The sequence below is a fragment of the Cydia strobilella genome, chromosome Z, assembly GCF_947568885.1.
Source record: "Cydia strobilella chromosome Z, ilCydStro3.1, whole genome shotgun sequence".
Taxonomy (NCBI): domain Eukaryota; kingdom Metazoa; phylum Arthropoda; class Insecta; order Lepidoptera; family Tortricidae; genus Cydia; species Cydia strobilella.
In genome coordinates, this window is record NC_086068.1 from 40966680 (window position 1) to 40988582 (window position 21903).

The following is a 21903-nucleotide window of genomic DNA, read 5'->3' on the forward strand; positions in this document are numbered from 1 at the left end:
TGATGTGATATATTTTTAGAATCGCCTCAAAAAGCCCTTTCGTATGAGGTACAAAAAACATATGTTTTACCACTCCCCCCCGCAGCGAAATTTTTTTAGGAACTGCGGGTCAAAAATTTTGTTTTGGCCTCTAGTATGTGTGTGCCAAACGGCTAACCTGTACATCGATTTGCGGTATTTTTATACGAACGGGTTAGGGTTAGACACCATCTCACCCTCGAACTATTGAGAAATATCACGGGTGAGATGGTTCACTTTCCACCCTTGATTAACAATCTACTATTCTTTGGGAACAGTTGAGAAATGGAATACACGAATGCTATGGAACTCTGTTCACGCGCATGACGAAGTGTGTGGCCCTAACGTTCATACGCAGATATTTCTGATCCTTAGGTTATGGAATATTATGGGACACAATGTAATACTACTTTTTTCTCAAGCTACAGTCACATACAGCAATTAAACTTCATAAATTTGATGTACGAGTACCAAACTGCAAAGTCGAACTTTGTTTTATGAGCAATAAAATGCATCTTATTACAATCATATGTGACGTTTTCAACTAAAAGGTACCACATTGTCGGTTGTCGATAAGGTTGATTTCTAATGAAGCTATATGGAAATAGCGCCTTACCGACAAGCGACAATAAGTACCCTTTTGGTTGAAAATGGCACATATGTCCTAAATATATATTGAAACTGTATGCTTGTAAAACGCTAGTGATACAAACGGAAGTCTTTATACAACACATTTTATTAGAAAGATACTTCTGCTTGTCTGAGAGAAAATGACAACGACGAGTCTGAGATGTGATAACTCGAACATTCTTCATTTCATAGGTAAGTAACTTTAAACGAACATCGGTACACATTTATAATCATATGTGGATTTGAATATTTGCAACTGTATATTTTGAACGGTCAGTTCGATCACTTAGGCAGTGAACTATTGGCGATTCAGCGCATTTTAAAAGCTCGAACCGTCAAAGTTAAAAGAGCTACAACCGTGAAGGATTGGGATTTTTTAAAGCTGTTCCTCCCTAATTAGTCCTGCGGCAAATAATATAATAATAAAAGTTACATCTATGTATGGGAACAGTAATAATTGAATGTTTGGGCCCATGGAGGCAAAGGTTCGCTCTCTGTTGAGGCTTGTTCACAGTTGACGCCTGTCCTGCGACGCGTAATATGAAGGTTACCTCTAGTCTACTCATCTGTACAGCACAATAATAATTGGAGCTTTAGCTAGTTGTGTAGCAGCAGCTCCTGCTTGTCCTGCGGCGCGTAGTACTGCGCGGCGAGGTCGAGCACCTCGCGGCGGAGCGCGTGTGCGCGCGCTCGCAGCGACTGTTCGCGCGCGCGGATCGCGCCGTACTGCTCCTCGCGCTGCTCCGTCGACTGTGGGATCGACCAGCGCAGGTACAGCTCTGTAGACCGACAAAATATATCATTGAGGCCTGTCATAAATAGGTCGACATAATGCTCCTGCCGGTTTACATTATGCTGTGCTCACCCTCCTATATGACAAAGCTCATGGGCGCCACGGAGGGCCAGATAACGGACGGCGTGGGGTCATACAGCGGATTGATGAAGGCGGAGCGCTCGCCCGGTCGATCCGCTATTACACTACGATTAGGACAATGCTCACCCTCCCATACGACGAAGCACATGGGCGCCACGGAGGGCCAGATGACGGAAGGCGTGGGGTCGTACAGCGCGTTGATGTAGGCGGAGCGCTCGCCCGGTCGATCCGGTATAACACTACGGTTAGGACAGTGCTCACCCTCCCATACGACGAAGCACATGGGCGCCACGGAGGGCCAGATGACGGAAGGCGTGGGGTCGTACAGCGCGTTGATGTAGGCGGAGCGCTCGCCCGGTCGATCCGGTATAACACTACTGGTAGAAGAGCCGGCAGTAAAGTTTCGAACCAACGTGATACCGCGATGAGATGCACAATGGTTTCCCATAAAAGTGATGCTAAGTCCGAATTTGTTAGTCTGCCACGGCGGAACTTTCCAAAAGTACAAAAAAGATAGCCACTTCCGGTGCGAAAAAGGGAGGGTCATTTAACCCATCTGATACCGAAACAATAGTTATGGCATCAGTTACAAATTTACTGGTAGATACAGAAAAGCGAAATCTGCCAGTATGTTTCCTGCCGGAAGTGCTTGGCATACGCTCTCAAAGGTGACCATCGGGACCCCTAAATTAACCCATCTGATACCAGCATGAAACCAATTCCAGTCGGTAGATATGAACCTTCGCTTCAGGAATATATAAGTCTGCCAGGGCGTTTTCTGCCGAAACACCTTGACATATATAAAAAAAAAATATTATACTTTCGAGAAGATTATCGAAAACATTTTTGAGTAGATTTTGCGCAATTGAAGGTATGAATTTGTGGTGACATCAAAAAACAATTCCGTTTTTGCGATCACTAACATTTTGCAGTTAATAAACTAACCTACTAACTAACTAATTATAAAAAAAGAATGCGTTATTTATTAAAACCAGGAAAGACTTTTTGTGGTTGTCCCGCGCGGCACTGTTTTTGTATGACTCACGGATACCTCCCTAAATCTGGTTTGTCTATTGATCTACCATTACATGTTAATTAACGATACAATAGTAGGTACATTACTTCGGCTTCTATTTTCAACGATAGTGGACACAGAAACGGTATTTTAGACCGAATAACAGTTAATCTTTTCGAACGACGTATTTTGGTACGGCCACTACGACATTTGTATGGGTCCTTATTTATTGATATATATATACAATTGAAATAAAAATGTGTTTCACTATAATACAAGTTAGCAATATGGTGTAAGAATGTTGTTTTATACGTAAATAGGGTACATAATGTCTGAAAATGGCCCAAAAATATTATTGCCGACATTTGTATGTCAACATTTGTATGGCTACTTTGACCGTACAAATGTCGAATGTGACATAAAAATGTCGACACATGCCATACAAATATCGGAAAGGTGCCATACAAATGTCGTCAGGCTCTTACAAATGCCACAAAAATAAACAAGTGCTAAACAAATTTTGATACTGCTATAAAATTAATTTACAATCGGTTCTATCGCGAATTTATTTTGTTTCCTTTATTTAATGACGTTTCGACACAGGTTTCACTGGTCGTGGTCGCGGCTAACTGATGTCCCAGCAAAATGTCAAAACAGAGATTTGTGTGACTACCCGACAAAAAGTGACCCGATTGTAAATGTGATTTAATATGTGTTCAAAATGCGAAAGTTTTAAATGTTATACTGACATGAAATCTCGAAAAAATACTATATACATGTCAAGCGCGCCTTACAAATAGCTGAATAGTGCCATACAAATGTCGATATTTAAACGTCCATATCTTGCCAACTATAAAAAGTAGAGTGGTGCCTTCTACAGTATATTTTTTGTTGTTATATAACCCTTCCTAAAACGATGATTATAAATTAGATTTAACAAAAATAAAAAAATGCCATATAAATGTCGTAAAAAACACCCTCTTCAAAAATTTACCCTTTTAAGTTATATCGAAGACAAGATATTAAATCAGACAAACAGACAAGAACCGAATGAAGTGCCTCACGTTAATGCCACTCAAAAGTAAAGTTACATAGGTAAAATGAAGTCCGTGTAAACTTAAACAGACCGGTCTCCACAAACAGCACCCGTTCACGAGTATGACGCGTATTCGTTACGACCTGTGCATTGGACTAAACTTTTCCATTTCCTTTCCCTATTTTTGTTGTCCCTTGACCCAATGATGTCTTCAAATTCCTACCGTCGTCCTTCATTGTGTATTTAACTTGCAATTCATTTGTCTGTTTATTTAATTGTAGCGATTCTAATGATTTGAGTCATAAATGTGGATCTGAAGTAGTCTTTGAAGTAAATACTTGATCGGCTATAATCTCCCAGTCCAAGGTATTTACTACATAAGTAAGGGCGTGGTGTATTTTGTGCTGTAAGCATTCGCATGCCGGTAAATTCGATGTATAGTATTAGAGCACGTGAGGTTCAAAAACTCATTGTGTGGAGCCCAGTATAATGGCCTACTTTCGAGCTTACAGGACGAAAGATACCACGTCCTGATTATGTCAATACCTTGGACCTCACAGATTTCATTAATTGGGAGATTATAACCGATCAAGTATTTACTTCAAAAACGACTTCAGCTCCACATTTTAGACTCAACGACATTAAAAAAAAAACAGACTTAAATGAATTGCAAGTTAAATACACAATGAAGGACGACGGTGATACTTTCAAAATATCATTGGATCAAGGGACAACAAAAATAGGGAAAGGAAAGTGAAAAGGTGAGTCTAATGCATGGGTCGTAACGAATAATCCATCGTGTGATTCTCTGCATACACTTTATGAACAACGATTTCTAAATTCCACAAAAAAGTACATGGACCTAAAAAAACCTCTCCGACGTCGAGGTCATACCTAAACAACATGTGCAAGGTTATTAGCTGCCTTATGTGGACAAAACTGATATTTAGACGACATTATACAAGATGAAGATCCAACTCATGATGTTGAAACGACACGCTAAAGGGAGGAAGTTGACGAAAGAAATGCAATAAATACGAGGGAAACCATACAAAAGGGAAGGAAAAAGAAAGAGAAAAAAGGAGAAGCTGAACGTGCAGCAAAAGCCACAGATGCTGTAAAAAAGGGGAAAGGAAAAGCAAAGCAAGGAAAAGGAGTAAAGAAAAGTAGAAAATAGGAAAGCAAATTTAAGTATTTTTGCTTATCTCAAAAAATTCATTTATTTGTAATTGTAAGTTATAGAACATTAAAGAGGTTTCATATTTTTAGTTTATTTTAACAGTAGTTTTAAGTTTGTTTTAACTGTTTCGTACATAAAAAACCAGTTTCATTAATTGCTTACCACCATGCCAAAAAGTATCTAAAACCGAAGAATTCATTCTTTATTAGACCTTATTACTAGATAATAAGTTTAAAAATGCTTTAATTATTTTTTATAACGTAAGTCCACATTTAGAAAACTGCGTCACTTACATTAATTTTTCGTCACATACCTTAAACGTTTTGTGACATACCTTAAACTGTTCTTAATTTTTTTAACTAAATCTTAATGTAACTCATAAATTTTGAGAAAAAATTAACGTAAGCGCCATGCTATTTTCTAAACTATAACAGTTACCTTATTAATACCTTATTTTACTAAAAGAGGTCACAAATTCAAAATAATTGATATAAACACGATATCAATAAGATTTGTAAATAAAAAGTTACAGCACTTTTTCCAATTTGCAAATTAGTTTTTGGCTTCTCCTGACAAATCATCATTTGGCGGTTACGTTAATTCATATTACAAGTGACGATATACAAATATAAGCATAGAGTAATAAATTAATAAGCCTGCAGTATTTGAAATGTCCGTAATATGTACAATTCCAAAATACGGGTACCACGGATGTTGCGCCACATAATCTCGTATGTCAAGGTGTTTCGACAGAAAAAGCCTTGGCAGACTTTTATATTCCTGAAGTGAAGGTTCATACCTACCGACTGGAATTGGTTTCATGCTGGTATCAGATGGGTTTATTTAGGGGTCCCGATGGTCACCTTTGAGAGCGTCTGCCAAGCACTTCCGGCAAGAAAAATACTGGCAGACTTCGATTTTCTGTATTTACTAGTAAATTTCTAACTCCTGCCATAACTATTGTTTCGGTATCAGATGGGTTAAATGACCCCCCCTTTTTCGCACCGGAAGTGGCTATCTTTTTTGTACTTTCGGCAAGTTCCGCCGTGGCAGACTATCAAATTCGGACTTAGCATCACTTTTATGGGAAACCATTGTGCATCTCATCGCGGTATCAAGTTGGTTCAAAACTTTACTGCCGGCTCTCCAACCATACGGTTAGGACAGTGCTCACCCTCCCATATGACAAAGCTCATGGGCGCCACGCCACGGGCGTGACGATTTACTATACCAGTCTATTATACTTGGTATCACTTAATAACATTTTACTCGCAAAAGTAAAAACACGATGTGTAAAAATGTCGTTTCATTATTTAAAGTTTAAAATTAACTGTTTGACTTTTATTGTTTGATGGTTACTATGTCTTTTTTTATTTAACGTTTCGTTTCACGTAGGGCACTCGGCGAAAAAAAAAATGATATTTAGTTAGTTGTTGTTATTAAAAACGATTATATTATGATTATTATGTTCATATGTATACATTAAATTATATTAAAACTATTAAAATTGTGAGTTAAGGTATTAATTGCAGAAAATTTTAAACGTGTTATACTTGAAACGGAATTTGTGTTAAAAATGCAGACAATTTTTTTTTACAATTATGGCCTGGTTGCGAGTTATTTAAGCCACCACAGATTAAGGAGTAAACATGTTTTTCCGCGGTGACACCATCTGTTTGACTTAATTGGAATCATCAGGTGAGGAAATTTTGTTGGGAATCTGATGTCGACGGCGCCACAGATTATATAATAGTTCTTACGAACAGATAGTTATCTATCAAAGAAAACTCAAATACCCTACCGTTTTGATACCTACACAAAAATATAATGGAGTGGCCTTCAACGCGCTGCTCCCCGCACCGCGCGCGCCGACACAACGCTAGGGTTGCCGACACTTCTTTCAAATACTTAGGTGTCTTAGGTAGATATTTAGCTATGAATGTGTCGTAAAAAACATTACCTACATCTTTAAAACAATTTAATAGTACCTACGTAGCTTGTAACTATCGTAAAAATAATAACAGTAGGTGTAAGTACCTAAATTGAGAATGTTTACAAACTTTTCCTCATCCGTCGAAAGAGGAAAAACCTATACTTTTTATTTGTTTTGTTGTTTCTGCATCCATCCACATTACAAGTTGTGTTATTTGTTCGTGACGAAGACATTACTTTGGCATAGCGCGCGGTGACGTGCTGACGTGCGTGCGTGTGCGCGTGTGGCAACCAACTGGCTAGCTTTAGTACCGCCGGCGGAAAGCGGGGAGTTCGATGGGCCTGCCGGCGCTAGCTTCCATATAAGTACCCAAGTAAGGTACCCCTTTTAAGTTTCGCCCCCCTGGGAGTGGGGTCGTACAGCAGGTAGCAGGTTGATGTAGGCGGAGCACTCGCCCGGTCGATCCGGTATAACATTACGGTTAGGACAGTGCTCACCCTCCCATATGACGAAGCTCATGGGCGCCACGGAGGGCCAGATGACGGACGGCGTGGGGTCGTACAGCGGGTTGATGTAGGCGGAGAGCTCGTCCGGTTGGTTGATCCACGACCAGACGCTGGTCGTCTGCTCGCTCACGCCGCGGTACTCGCGCTCCTGCTCACTGTCGCATAGGAAGGTCCCTGTAACGCCACAATAATATGAATAACCCCTGTATCAATTTAAATTAAGAGGCCGGTGTCGATTTTAGTCGCAAAAATGTAAAATTGATAGATTTAGTCGGTGAAATTGTACACCTTTTGTTACCTAATTGAAATAACAAGTACTGGTTTCTATTAACATGTCTTCTTATCTTGCCTTTTATCAGATCAATTTTTAGAAAACAGACTAAATTAGTAATGATTTTTTTTTCTGATGGACGTTTAGGTAAACGCGCATAAAGCACTGATTTTGTCGCTCTTATTTGTAAATTTCGTACAGTTTGGACTAGACATGTGCGCCGCGCCGCCGCTGCCGACGATTTTTCCACGCCGCCGCCGCCGATCAATTTGACCGGCGTATAATCGGCATGGAAAATTTTGATACCAATCGTGTCTTATTGCATGTTGCGTAGTAAGTAGATAGTGTCAGAGGTATAATTTAAAGATCCTTATGGTTTTTTGCTTATTATTTGCCAGTGAAACAAATTAGCATCATTTTTGTCGTTGCAGTGTTAGCTGTGATAACGAATTAGCGTTAATTTTAAAGTATTATCTCATAAAAAGTTTCTCAAACGACTCTTAAATTTTCCGTCGGAGGGCTCGTCTATCAAATCTTTGGGTTGTCGACTAGTCGCTCGCAGTATGTAGGTCTCAAGACACGATGGTTTGCCCTGCAGCAAGTGCCATGCGACAAGGGACAGTTCTAAGACATTCTGTTGAGCGAATAACCTGCCAGACGGGCCAATTCGAACTTTCGAACAATGATCTAGATATCCACTAGATATGAAACAGAAAGGATAAAGTCATGTCAAATTTGACATTTCCGTGATTCCGAATGTACTCTTGAACGATCTTTTAAGATTTGCTTAAGATATTACTTAGACATCCAATGGATATCTAATGGATATTCCAAAACGTCACAATTATTGTAGCGTGAAATGACTATTTGTTTCTTGAATTGAACTGCAAAAGATAACTAGTTGAGAACTAAACTATAACGTATCTATTAGATCTCGTATTGTTCTCGTATCTAGTAATTATCACGTTCTTCGAATTGACCGGAGAGACGTTTACTTTCGAAAACGACGACATCCTATTATCTGTCTGATAAGTTTAGACAAATGTATATTCATCATTATTTCGTAACAAATCATAGGTGCGGCGACAGCGGCTGGGAAAAGTCAATATAGTTTTTTTTTTTACTTGCGGCTTAAGAGCCCGTTATCGATTTTAGTCGCATAAATGTAAAATTGATAGATTTAGTCACTGAAATTGTACACCTTTTGATACGTTATAGAAATAACAAGTATTGGTTTCTATTAGCACGTTTTCTCATCTAGCCGTTTTACAGATAATTTTTTTGAAAACAGACACTAAATTAGTAATGTTTTTTTTTCTGATGGACGTTTAGTAAACGCGCGTAAAGCACTGATTTTGTCGCTCTTATTTGTAAATTTCGTAAGGTTTGGACGGCTAAACATAGTAATTTTGTATTACACATATCCTGTACTCGACCTTTTACACACTACATTTTTATTATTATGACTTTGAAGTAGTGTAAATGAAAGTTAGACGAAATCAATTTTCTCTAGAAATTACTTCAAAACAAGTGACAATTTCTCTGAGAATCGACTTAATTTCAACGTAATTTTGGTACTTAAATAATCTACAACAAGTGCTGAAACTGTGTGTATGTTTAGTATGTTTGTATAATTAACCACCGTAACTTTTTGATGAATTTTTAAATACTGCCCCATCTTTTCATATATTACCGGTGACGCACGCTCGCGACCTCATTATTAAAAGGCAAGACGAGAAGAAGTGCTAATAAAAACCAATTCTTGTTATTTAGATATAACGTAACAATACGTGCATAATTTCAACGACTAAATTTATAAATTTTACATTTTTATTCCAAAATCGTTAACGGGCTCTTAACTTGTAGCGTTTTAAAGTATCCTTGTTATGTAATATTTAAATATACCGTTGGTAACCGTTAGGTTGGTAAGAAAGGGTTGCCAATTTTCGGCAATAATTAAGAAAACACACGTAATTCCTGGATTTGGTTAGCCTAGTAAATACTCAGAAGGCTATAATTTAGAGTTTCTACTGCCACGTTCTCATGCAGTATCAAAAATTATGCCATGCCGAGGTCACGCCGATCACGCCGCCGCCGCCGGTCAAAAAATCATCGGACGCCGCCGCCGATGATTTTGCCATCGGCGCACATGTCTAGTTTGGACTGCTAAAAATGGTAAATTTGTATTACACATATTCTGTACCTGACCTTTATCAGATTACATTTTTGTTATATGACTTAGAGTTCGAGGAAATGAAAGTTAAAAGAATTTAATTTTCACCAGAAATTACTTCAAAACAAGTGACAATTTCTCTGAAAATCGACTTAATTTCAACGTAATTTTGATACTTAAACAATCTATAACATTTGCTGAAACTATTCTTATACATCAATTTGTATAATTTACCACCATAATTTTTTGATGAATTTTTAAAAACTGCCCCTTCTCTTCATATATTACCGGTGACACACGCTCGCGACCTCATTATTAAAAGGCAAGATGAGAAAACGTGATAATAGAAACCAATACTTGTTATTTAGATATTACGTAACAAAACGTGTATAATTTCAACGACTAAATCTATCAATTTTACATTTTTGCTCCAAAATCGACTACGGCCTCTTAAGCTGAATTAGTGAATAACTCATTTTTTACTCGTTACTCTGTCACAGCCTCTTTTCTCCGAAACTACTTGACCAATTAGGTTGAAATTTGGTACACATATGTAAGTTTGGGACCCAAAGATGGACATGTAACGTAAACAAATGAATTTTAAACATGGGGGCCACTTTTGGGGGGTAAAAGAAAATAAAAAAATTAAGTTTTTGAAACTATATTGTTCTGGGTATCTCAAATATATTTTATTATAATTTTAGGATAGACAGTTTCGAAGTTATTCAAGAAAATGGGGAAAAATGACCATTCCCCCTTTATCTCCGAAACTTCTGGGACTAAAATTAAAAAAAAAATACACAAAATAGTTATTTACCTATAGATGACAGGAAAACCTATTAGAAATGTGCAGTCAAGCGTGAGTCAGACTTAATTACTTAGTTATTGATCCGACCCCTACGGGTTTTTTAAAGACAATTCACTTAGGTTTCACATAAAAAATGCATTGTTAAAAATTGTGTAATGTACGGAACCCTTGGAACGCGAGTCCGACTCGCACTTGGCCGGTTTTTTTATATTTTATAGCATAAAACCGGCCAAGTGCGTGTCGGACTCGACCACCGAGGGTTCTGTACAAAGGCCGTAGCTGGATAGGGGCATCTGCCCTTGAGCTATTTCGACTTGTTTTTTTTTGTATATAGTTTACAATTAGTACACGTAACACACAAAATAAAAAACCAAGTGGTTCTGTAGTAAAACGGTAATAAGTAAAAACATATTTTTTTTTCTCCTAGTCATAGATATTTTTGAGTGGTTTTCGGGTATGTAGTTCGACTGCTGTAGATGTATAAATGATTTAATAAAAGACCACGGTCCTTTGATTTTTATGAGATAAATCACTAAGTCAAATTTTCATAACAAAAAATATATATTCAAATGGGAGCGACCGCTCTAAAGTAAATAAATTTCAAATCTTTATTTATTGAACTAATCACACAAATAGTTATATTTTTTTCTATTGAATTGCAACTTGATCAAAATTGAAAAATACTTAAGGCGCATCCCTACGTGAAATTACGTAAAATTGTCCCTTTTAAATGTCTAAGGCTTGTATAGTATGTCAAAGGACTGTCTTATTTCAAACATAGACAGAGAGAATCATACTATCTTTGTCTTACACTAGTACTAGCACCCAAAAGAAAAGGATGAGTATAGTTTTTTTGTTCTTATTTACTGACAATTTGGTTTGATCAACTATAAACTATCCAACCAAAAATTCATATTAACAATTGCTTTGTTATTATTAAACTTATTGTTTCAAATTTATATACGAGTAAAACGTTAAATACTTACGCAAAAAAGAATATTATAAATGAGGACCTTTTCAACATAAAAGTCGCTACTGCTCCTAATAGCCCATTGAAATCGTACTCAACGGGGTTGCCTTGCATGAAATCGTACTCAACGGAGTTGCCTTGCATGAAATCGGGCAGTTCTGGTTTTATATGTTCTATGTGATGTAGCCCATTGAAATCGTACTCAACGGGGTTGCCTTGCATGAAATCGGGCAGTTCTGGTTTTATATGTTCTATGTGATGTAGCCCACTGAAATCGTACTCAACGGGGTTGCCTTGCATGAAATCGGGCAGTTCTGGTTTTATATGTTCTATGTGATGTAGCCCATTGAAATCGTACTCAACGGGGTTGCCTTGCATGAAATCGGGCAGTTCTGGTTTTATATGTTCTATGTGATGTAGCCCATTGAAATCGTACTCAACGGGGTTGCCTTGCATGAAATCGGGCAGTTCTGGTTTTATATGTTCTATGTGATGTAGCCCATTGAAATCGTACTCAACGGGGTTGCCTTGCATGAAATCGGGCAGTTCTGGTTTTATATGTTCTATGTGATGTAGCCCATTGAAATCATACTCAACGGGGTTGCCTTGCATGAAATCGGGCAGTTCTGGTTTTATATGTTCTATGTGATGTAGCCCATTGAAATCGTACTCAACGGGGTTGCCTTGCATGAAATCGGGCAGTTCTGGTTTTATATGTTCTATGTGATCAAGTGGTTATGCCAAATCCGAGTTTTCCACCTCGGAAACCCAGCGGATCATTGTCTAATTTTTGAAAAACCTCTAAATTTTCTGACGTTTTTTAGTTTCTGCCAATTTTTACCAACAAGGACTTATTTTACGGCAAATGTCACTATGAACACTTTAAAGAAGACTAAATTCTTAACAAAGTATGTTAAAGTGAGAAGGGATAAACCGAAAAGTTTGTATGATACAGTTGTTCAAATAGTTGCAAAATTTCCAAAATATATTTTTTTACACTTTTTTTAGTTTCTGCCAATTTTTACCAACATCCACTTATTTTACGCTAAATGTCACTATGAACGCTTTAAAGAAGACTAAAATCTCAACAAAATGAAAGTAATTTGGTTACCATAGACCAAATAGTTTTTAGGGTTCCGTACCCAAAGGGTAAAAACGGGACCCTATTACTAAGACTCCGCTGTCCGTCTGTCTGTCTGTCACCAGGCTGTATCTCATAAACCGTGATTTCTGTTGCCGCTATAACAACAAATACTAAAAAGTACGGAACCCTCGGTGCGCGAGTCCGACTCGCACTAGGCCGGTTTTTAAAATACAGCTATTCAAATGTTGGTTCAAATTTCCTAAAAAATAAAAAAATTCAGTTTCGTGGTTCAGGTGTCCGTTCAACATATTTTCTACTGAAGGCGTGTTTTGTTTTAACTTTTATGTATAATTAAGGTATCTACTATTTATAATAACAGAAAAAATAAAGCTATTTTATTCTGCCCCTCCCGTTTGTTTTTTGGCCTTCGAGATCTCGACTAGGGTTTGCTCCCGGGAAATACCGGTACCGACAGTACCGGGAATTCCCGGGATTTAGAGCCAAGCAAAGCGCCGGGACTTTAATTTTGAAATCCCGGGAATTTCCGGTACTTTCTGTACCGGTATTTCCCGGGAGCAAACCCTATGGTATGGTTTGACTAAAATCTCGCACTGTCATATCTGTTTTAGTAAGCGCAACAACGATATATGTTACGGTAAAAGCCCGAAGTGCGGTAAAACCTATGATTTACCGACCCCTCCTAAAAATGATTTCCGGCAACTGCAAAAAAGGTTGTACCAATAGTTGTAGTTGCAGAAAAGCAGGACTCAAATGCTCGACTGTTTGCAACCACTGCAGCGGCCAATCTTGCGAGAACATACCAGACCTTGACATTGACGAACCATTCGTCGATGACCTACCATCAGATGACGATTTCGAGCTGCCTGAGCCGGTCGATGTAGAAATGCTACCGAAGCAAGCTCTTCCCAAAAGGAGTGCTGTGAACCTAGGAAATTAGCCTGGTCCATCAAAGATGTACAAGAAAAAGTAGTAACAAATAGGACCCTGTTACTAAGACTCCTCTGTCCGTCTGTCTGTATGTCTGTCTGTCTGTCATCTCATAAACCGTGATAGCTAGACAGTTGAAATTTTCACAGATGATGTTATTCGGTTGTCGATATAACAACAAATACTAAAAATAAAATGAAATAACGTGATTTTTTTTGCTGCTTCTTGCGTAATGGTACGGAACCCTTCGTGCGCGAGTCCGACTCACACTTGGCCGGTTTTTTGTAAATTATAATACTTATTTCTTATGTCGCATTATATTTTACAAACCCTTATATTAATTTGTTCACTCACCTCAGCAACTTGGAACAGCTGTATCTAAAGAACTATCAGGTCTTAATAGACCAAATTGGTCACGTTTTGTTGATAATTTAGTCTTCTTTAAAGTGTTCATAGTGACATTTTCCGTAAATTAAGTGCTTGTTGGTAAAAATTGGCAGAAACTAAAAAAAAAGTGTAAAAAATTTTTTTATTGGAAATTTTGCAACTTTTTGAACAACTGTATCTTACAAACTATTTGGTTTATCGCCTTCTCACTTTAACGTACTTTGTTAAGAATTTAGTCTTCTTTAAAGTGTTTATAGTGACATTTGCCGTAAAATAAGTCCTTGTTGGTAAAAATTGGCAGAAACTAAAAAAAAAAAACAGAAAATTTGACAATGATCCGCTGGGTTTCCGAGGTCGAAAACTCGGATTTGCCATAAGCACTTCATCACGTAGAACATAAAAAAAAAACAGAACTGCCCGATTACATGCAAGGCAAAATGTACTATTTCAATGGATTATACAAAATATATTTTCAGGGTTCTTTCGGCATAATGTTGGCAACATATCCATCGTAAAACTCAATGTCCATTTTTGTTTAATTAAAAGATTTGGTTAAGGCGCGGTGTATAGTAAAATGCGCTATTTTGAAGCTATATTTACAGACTTTTACAAGGATTTCTTGCATTCGTTTCTAGTATGTATAACTTCAGTCTCTGAACTAGTTATCTGCTTGTCAGAATCACGATGGCTCATGATTTCCTCGATAGAATTTTCTTTTGAAAATATGCTTAAAATTGACTTTGTTCCCTTATTTTAGAAGTACTACGAAGAAAATTAATATGAGACTTACTTCATTCGATAGCTTTTAAGTAAATCTAAGTTTTTGCTTGACCTCTCATTTATACGTCAATTTTTTCATTCATAATTACATTATAATACTAAACATCACCCTGCGCGGCAACCACGCGGCAACACCGTGCGTCGATTCCTCACTTCAGTAAGTACGCCCGTGACCACTGTCAGCGTCGGACCTGTACTAGTTTAGCGGACGTTGGTGGTTGGCGGTAAAATGGGTAATCACATGGAAATAACACATCTTATCAATAAAATCTTAGTATCAACAGTGTACCCAAGTTCTCTCAAGCAAACCCGCATATGTCCTATATATAAAGGCCAAGGAGAAAAGTCTGATGTTGAGAGCTATAGGCCCATTACCATAGTACCTACAATATCAAAATTAATTGAAGCGATTTTGTCAAATATCATTATCAGACATGTAACATACAGTGGTGCACTTTCAGATGCGCAATTCGCTTACCGACAGGGACAATCAACCACAACTGCGACACATCAATCTACAAAACACATTTGAAAGTGCTTGGATAGTAAACTGAATGTAGCAGGGATATTTCTAGATTTGTCAAAGGCCTTTGACACCGTAGACCACGTATTACTTCTAAAAAAGTTGGAAATATATGGTGTCAGGGGTCAAAGCGGAGAATTAATCAAATCATTCTCATCAAACAGAAAACAATCAGTCGAACTAAATATAAATGGAATGCGAGTAAGATCTTCCGCTAAGGATATTTCAATTGGCGTACCGCAGGGATCCGCATTGGGAAATACACTATTTCTCATATTTGTTATTGATTTAACAGCTTTGAATATTGATGGCACGATTATGTTATATGCTGATGACACATCGATCATAGTGAGTGCTGAATCATTAGCACAATTAGAAATTAAGATTGCTAAAGCCATACACTTGTGTGAAGATTGGTTTAGTGCAAATGGCCTTAAACTAAACTCCGATAAGATGAACATAATGTTATTCCACCCCACAAGACCAACATTATCAATAAATGTAAATCTAGGTAATAATAGACTCCTGCAAACAGTAAATGAAGTTAAACTACTAGGTTTTCGGTTAGACTCTGAACTAAAGTGGTATAAACACATAGAAATAGTGTGCAATAAAATGGCAAAGGGTGTTTATGCATTGAAACAGTTGAAAACGTTGGTATCGGATGATAGCTTGAAAGAGACCTACTACGCTTACGTTCACTCAATAATATCATATGGAATAATTCTGTGGGGGGCTCTTCTAATAATGAACGCGTCCTGAAGATGCAAAAACAAGCAATCAGAGTACTTGTTGGTGTAAAGTTTAGAGATTCTTGTAGAGAGCACTTTATAAAATTGAGTATTTTAACATCTATCTCAGTTTACATAATGGAGGTAATCATGCATATGAGAAAAAACATCCACGAATTCAAGACACGGTCTCAATGCAACCCTCGCCATACCAAAAGATCCCTTGATATAGTACCGAATGTGTACAGGCTGAAACTTTCAAAACGCTTGCCAAATGCAATGGGCTGTGAACTTTACAATAAACTACCTTACCATGTGAAGAATATCGAAAGTGAGAGTTCTTTCCGTATACGCCTGAAAACGCTGTTATTATAGCGTTAAAGAATACCTCACAAATGACTACTCTAAATTTGACGTCAATTTAAAGAAAAAATAGTGTAAGTAGGTAAATATAATTTGTCCATAGTTTAAGTTCAAATAAATTGTTATGTACATATGTACTTATATAATTATGAATATTATGATGATTGACGATAATTATTTAAAATACGTATAAGTTTGTAATACAAATTTGTATTGTATTATTATAATGAATAAACAAATTCTATTCTATTCTATAAAAAAAATTAAACACATAAGGGCACGGCTACGTTAACTGCGAGATCATATTTCTGTCACATACGAAGCAAAAACTAAAATTTCAGCGAAATAATTCTTAAATACGGTGACATTTCAGACATTCGTCTGTCATATGTCATAATTTTTAGACAAGTTGGGCATCGAATGTACTGAGGGCCTACCATAGAGTATATTGAATAGTGTGCCTACCGCGAACTACGTTCGACGTGTTGCCTCCCTGTCACACTGACGTACGCATTCATGAGTGCGACAGAGAGGCAACAAGTTGAACGTAGTTCGTTCGCGGTAGGCCTTCAGATTTTATGATTCACGTGAATAAGTTGGGTATTTATTTTTCCAATGTTATTCAGAAATCCGGAAATTATTTTCACAATTGCGGATAATATTTTTCGGTTTCCGGATTTTTCATAACAATATCACTGTTGGCATTTTTAAGTAGGTGTAGTTAGTAGGTTTGTAAAATTTATAGAAACAATAGGGTAGTTGACAAAAAAAAAATAATGGTATCAGTCGATCAGGTTTGTACTGAGGATCAAATGTCTGTAAAGGGACCCTTTGTCTTAAAGCAATACAAAAGTCACAAGTCACAAATGATGGTCAAAGTCTAGCATTTTTACAACGCTCTAACACATCTTGACGTCACTGTGTCACTTTGCTTAGAAGCCGTTTCGATGTATGGAAAACAAGAAAATTGCGATTTTGTCGGTGAAATGTTGCGTTTATGTATATTGTTGCTATACAAATATATTATTTTAAATAAAATGTAAGTAATCGAATGGTACCGTTATTTTTTTCCTATTTCAAAGTTTAAAAAAAGTTTTGTATTTTTTTATTATTCCCATATATTTTTTTAATTTTCCAATTTATTGTGATAAATTGCTCATTTTCTATCTATTCAACTAGATTCAGTTGACAATTTTTTTTAATGGTATCAGTCGATCAGGTTTGTACTGAGGATCAAATGTCTGTAAAGGGACCCTTTGTCTTAAAGCAATACAAAAGTCACAAGTCACAAATGATGGTCGTCTAGCATTTTTACAACGCTCTAACACATCGTGACGTCACTGTGTCAATTTGCTTAGAAGCCGTTTCGATGTATGGAAAACAAGGAAATTGCGATTTTGTGGGTGAAATGTTGCGTTTATGTATATTGTTGCTATACAAATATATTATTTTAAATAAAATGTAAGTAATCGAATGGTACAGTTATTTTTTTCCTATTTGAAAGTTTAAAAAAAGTTTTGTATTTTTTTATTATTTCCATATATTTTATTAATTTTCCAATTTATTGTGATAACTAGACTTATATTGACCGGGATATAGACCGTGATTACCTTTTGTATTATTTGTGAGCTCCCGATATTTCGACGCAGTTACATGCATCATGTTCACGGGTGACCCGTGAACATGATGCATGTAACTGCATATATTTTATTAATTTTCCAATTTATTGTGATAACTAGACTTATATTGACCGGGACCCGTGAACATGATGCATGTAACTGCGTCGAAATATCGGGAGCTCACAAATAATACAAAAGGTAATCACGGTCTATATCCCGGTCAATATAAGTCTAGTGAAACTAACCGTGAATCATTTAAAACTCTTATTGTGATAAATTGCTCATTTTCTATCTATTCAACTAGATTTAGTTATAAAATTCAACATGTGTCAACTACCCTATTTACCTATATATTGGAACACCTTCAACTTTAGCACATGCAGGAGATATACCGGATTCAAATATTATTGATGGATAAGTATCATTTAGGTGCAGCTTGCAGGTATCAACAATTGACCGATCAGATCTAAATATTTTTTTCATACTTAACGTCGTTATAACTAGAGGAAAACCGGAAATTAAAGTTTTTTTTAGGTTGAGACTAGATCTGTTTAATGATTATCTTACCTACCTAATTTAATTATTACAATTTTAGAGTATTCAAGGCGACAACCAGGATGAAACAAATATCCACTAATTACAATTATATTTCAATATAATATAATAATAATATTTATATAATTATATTTTATTTTTAATTACAATTTTATTTTTTCAATTATATTTGAATATTTGGAAATATATGTGGATACTAGCTGTTGCCCGCGACTTCGTACGCGTGGATTTGTATGTTGGTGGTTATATATTCTACATGAGCATAATATAGAACATTATGCAGCAAAAGATATCAGTAGGGACGGTTAATCATTTGTTAATAATTATACAACGCATAAAATTTGTCTTTCACAAACTACGAAGTTTCAAGACCCTAACTGAAAAAACTTGTTCCCGATATAATCCCTCTCGACCCTCTTAGAATATTTACAAGTCCGCTATTTAAAAAAATATTCGCTCACAAAACTATTAATATAAACTTTTCAAAAACGGTGTAATCAGTTTTCGATGCCCATTTTACCAAGTTTCAAGTTCCTAGCTTAAAAGAAAATTTGTACCACATATAAACTTACAACCCCTTCTTAACCCCTTTAGGGGTTGAATTTTTAAGAACGTTGAAATAACTTTTTTGGAATCTTATACAATGCCTTTCTAAGAAGTTTCAAAGCATTTGTAATAGATTTACTTTCAATCCCTTTTTAACCCTTTTAGGGGATGAATATTTAAAAACGCTTAAATTACTTTTCTTGTATTCCAATAAAATGCCTTTATACAAAGATTCAAGTCCCAAAAAAATAATTGATCTCCATACAAACTTTCAACCCCATTTTTACCACCTTGTGGGATGAATTTTCAATAATGCTGAAATAAGTTTTTTTCTCTTTTAATTATGTATCTTTCAATGAAGTTTCAAGTACCTAGCTTAAAATAAAATTATGACCACGACAAACTTTCAACCCCTTTTTAACCCTTTTAAGGAATGAATTTTTAAAAACGCTGAAATTACTTTTCTTGTATTCTAATAATATGCCTTTATACAAAGATTCAAGTCCCACACTCACAAAAATATTTGATCTCCATACAAACTTTCAACCCCTTTTTCACCACCTTAGGGGATGAATTTTGAAAAACCCCTTCTTAGTGGATACTAACGTCATAAAAGCTACCTATTGTGAAAAATTCAGCTCTCTAGGTCCAACGGTTTGGGCTGGGCGTTGATTTAAGTGAGTCAGTCAGTCAGGACTTTTACGTTTATACATATAGATAGATTTGTTTGTTTCTGCTCTTTATATTAAGTTTATATGTGGTACAAATTTTCTTTTAAGCTAGGAACTTGAAACTTGGTAAAAAGGACATCGAAAACTGATTACACCGTTTTTGAAAAGTTTATATTAATAGTTTCGGGAGCGAATATTTTTTTTAAATAGCGGACTTATAAATCTTCTAAGAGGGTCGAGAGGGATTATATCGGGAACAAGTTTTTTCAGTTAGGGTCTTGAAACTTCGTAGTTTGTGAAAGACAAATTTTATGCGTTGTATAATTATTAACAAATGATTAACCGTCCCTACTGATATCTTTTGCTGCATAATGTTCTATATTATGCTCATGTAGAATATATAACCACCAACATACAAATCCACGCGTATTTTTGCTCTTTCGAATAGACTGTTCTGCAGCTTTTGCAGTGAGCAAAATTCGTTAGTGAACTGATTTGAAAACAGCTTGATAAGTATAGGTATATTTTAGTTACTTCTATGGCATTATGACCAAGCCTCGGATTTTTATCATATGGTAAGACGAAAGAAATATTCGATATTAAAACTAAAATTTAGCTCATATTCATACTCATACTCAACTCACTCGTGTTCTTAAGCTCGGCGTGCCCTTCACTTGGCTCCATAAAATTAAAAACCGGCCAAGTGCGAGTCTGACTCGCGTTCCAATTACTTCCAATACACAATTTTAAACAATATTTTTTTTATGTGAAACGTAAATTCCTGTAAAAACCCATAGGCATCGGATCAAAAACGAACGCGAATGCCGTGGCACGCTGTGGGCCCGCCGCGCCGCGTCGCTTCGCGTTCGCGAGTTGTTCGCTTACGTAAGACGCAGCGCAACTCATAATAATATTATCGTAAAAAAGAATTCACTATGATATTTTTTATAGTGTTTAGAGAAAGATTCACGGTCGTTTTACGATTTTTTTACCGAAAATTGAGGTAAAATCTAATTTTTTAAGGCAGTCCCGAAAGTACCTAAAATCCCGGGAAATCCCGGTTCCACTTTTGCCTGATATCGGAAATCCCCGTTCTTTGAAACAGTACCGCTTCAGCAATCCCTATAAGGAACCCTAAAAAATCATTCATGGGCGATCGTGTAAGATTTTATAATAAACTTCCAAACCATAAGTTTGATTAACTGTGATTAGAAATGATTGATTATTTATTTTACTGCGGCATACTCTAGTATTGTATACATAGGTACATTTACTTACCTACCATTTAAACAGTACGAATATGCCTATAATCAATTTAAAGTTCAATAAAAAAATTAATTTCAATTTTATTTATTAGGCCAGGATTACACGTAAGTTTTACTTACGTAAGTAGGGACACAGCTATACTACAGAATGAGATATAAATATCTTTATCTCATTCTAGCCAATAGCTTTGTTCCTACTTACGTAAGTAAAACTTACAAGAGTAATCCTGGCCTTATGTCAATATATAAATCTTATTAAATATGAAATAAAACTATGAAAACCGATTATATCGCGTATATTTAATTTATAATACATCCCGACGTTTCGAACGCTGTAAAGGGTTCGAAACGTCGGGATGTATTATGAATTCAATATACGCGATATAATCCGTTTTTATAGTTTTATTTCATGAGTAACTATCGCGGTAACCGAAGACTTATTTAATTAAATTTCCGGAAAAAAATCCGGAACTAACAAATTAGAATACGGATGGCGTCAGAATACGGATGGCGTCAGAATAAGGACGTAGCCGTGTTGCGCGGTAATCGTGCGGCGCGGCGCGCGGCGCGCCCGTCTGCCTATTCTACCACAACGTCTGCTTCACCCCTTCGAAAACCTAAAACTCGAGTATAAGAGCGCCTTAAACAAATAGTACATTACTACAGAGGCCGTGAAGTAAGGGGTTGCCGGCCGAATAGAATATGAGGCCGCCAACGTTTCACGCCGAGGTATGTATAGTGCTTTTCTCAAACATGCAATGAAATAATAATACAAACATGATGATGATGATTGTTTCATGTGATAGATTATTCAGTGCGTGGAGTATCGAGGAGGAACAACAATATGATTAAGGAGTTAGGGTTAAGGAGATAGTACAGATGAAAAAAAAAATTTTTTTTTGTTTCTCTTTTTTACTTAGAGGGGAACGAAAATTTTATTATTTTTGCGCTACGAGGCATGGTTTAGGAGATACAGCCCTACAAAGTTTTTTTTCGTTTCTTTTTTTTTTCTTTTTT

The 21903-nt window shown here is 36.4% G+C and overlaps 1 protein-coding gene across 1 annotated transcript in view; it reads right to left on the minus strand.

Moving 5' to 3' along the window:
• LOC134754856 (myotubularin-related protein 9) overlaps positions 1-21903 on the minus strand; it is a 45033-nt gene continuing 23130 nt past the window's right edge. The window contains exons 9-10 of the mRNA XM_063691300.1: positions 7184-7366; positions 1-1427 (exon numbers count right to left, since the gene is read on the minus strand). Coding sequence (XP_063547370.1) covers positions 1246-1427; positions 7184-7366 — 365 coding nt within the window. The 3' untranslated portion in view covers positions 1-1245. The remainder of the gene's footprint in view (positions 1428-7183; positions 7367-21903) is intronic.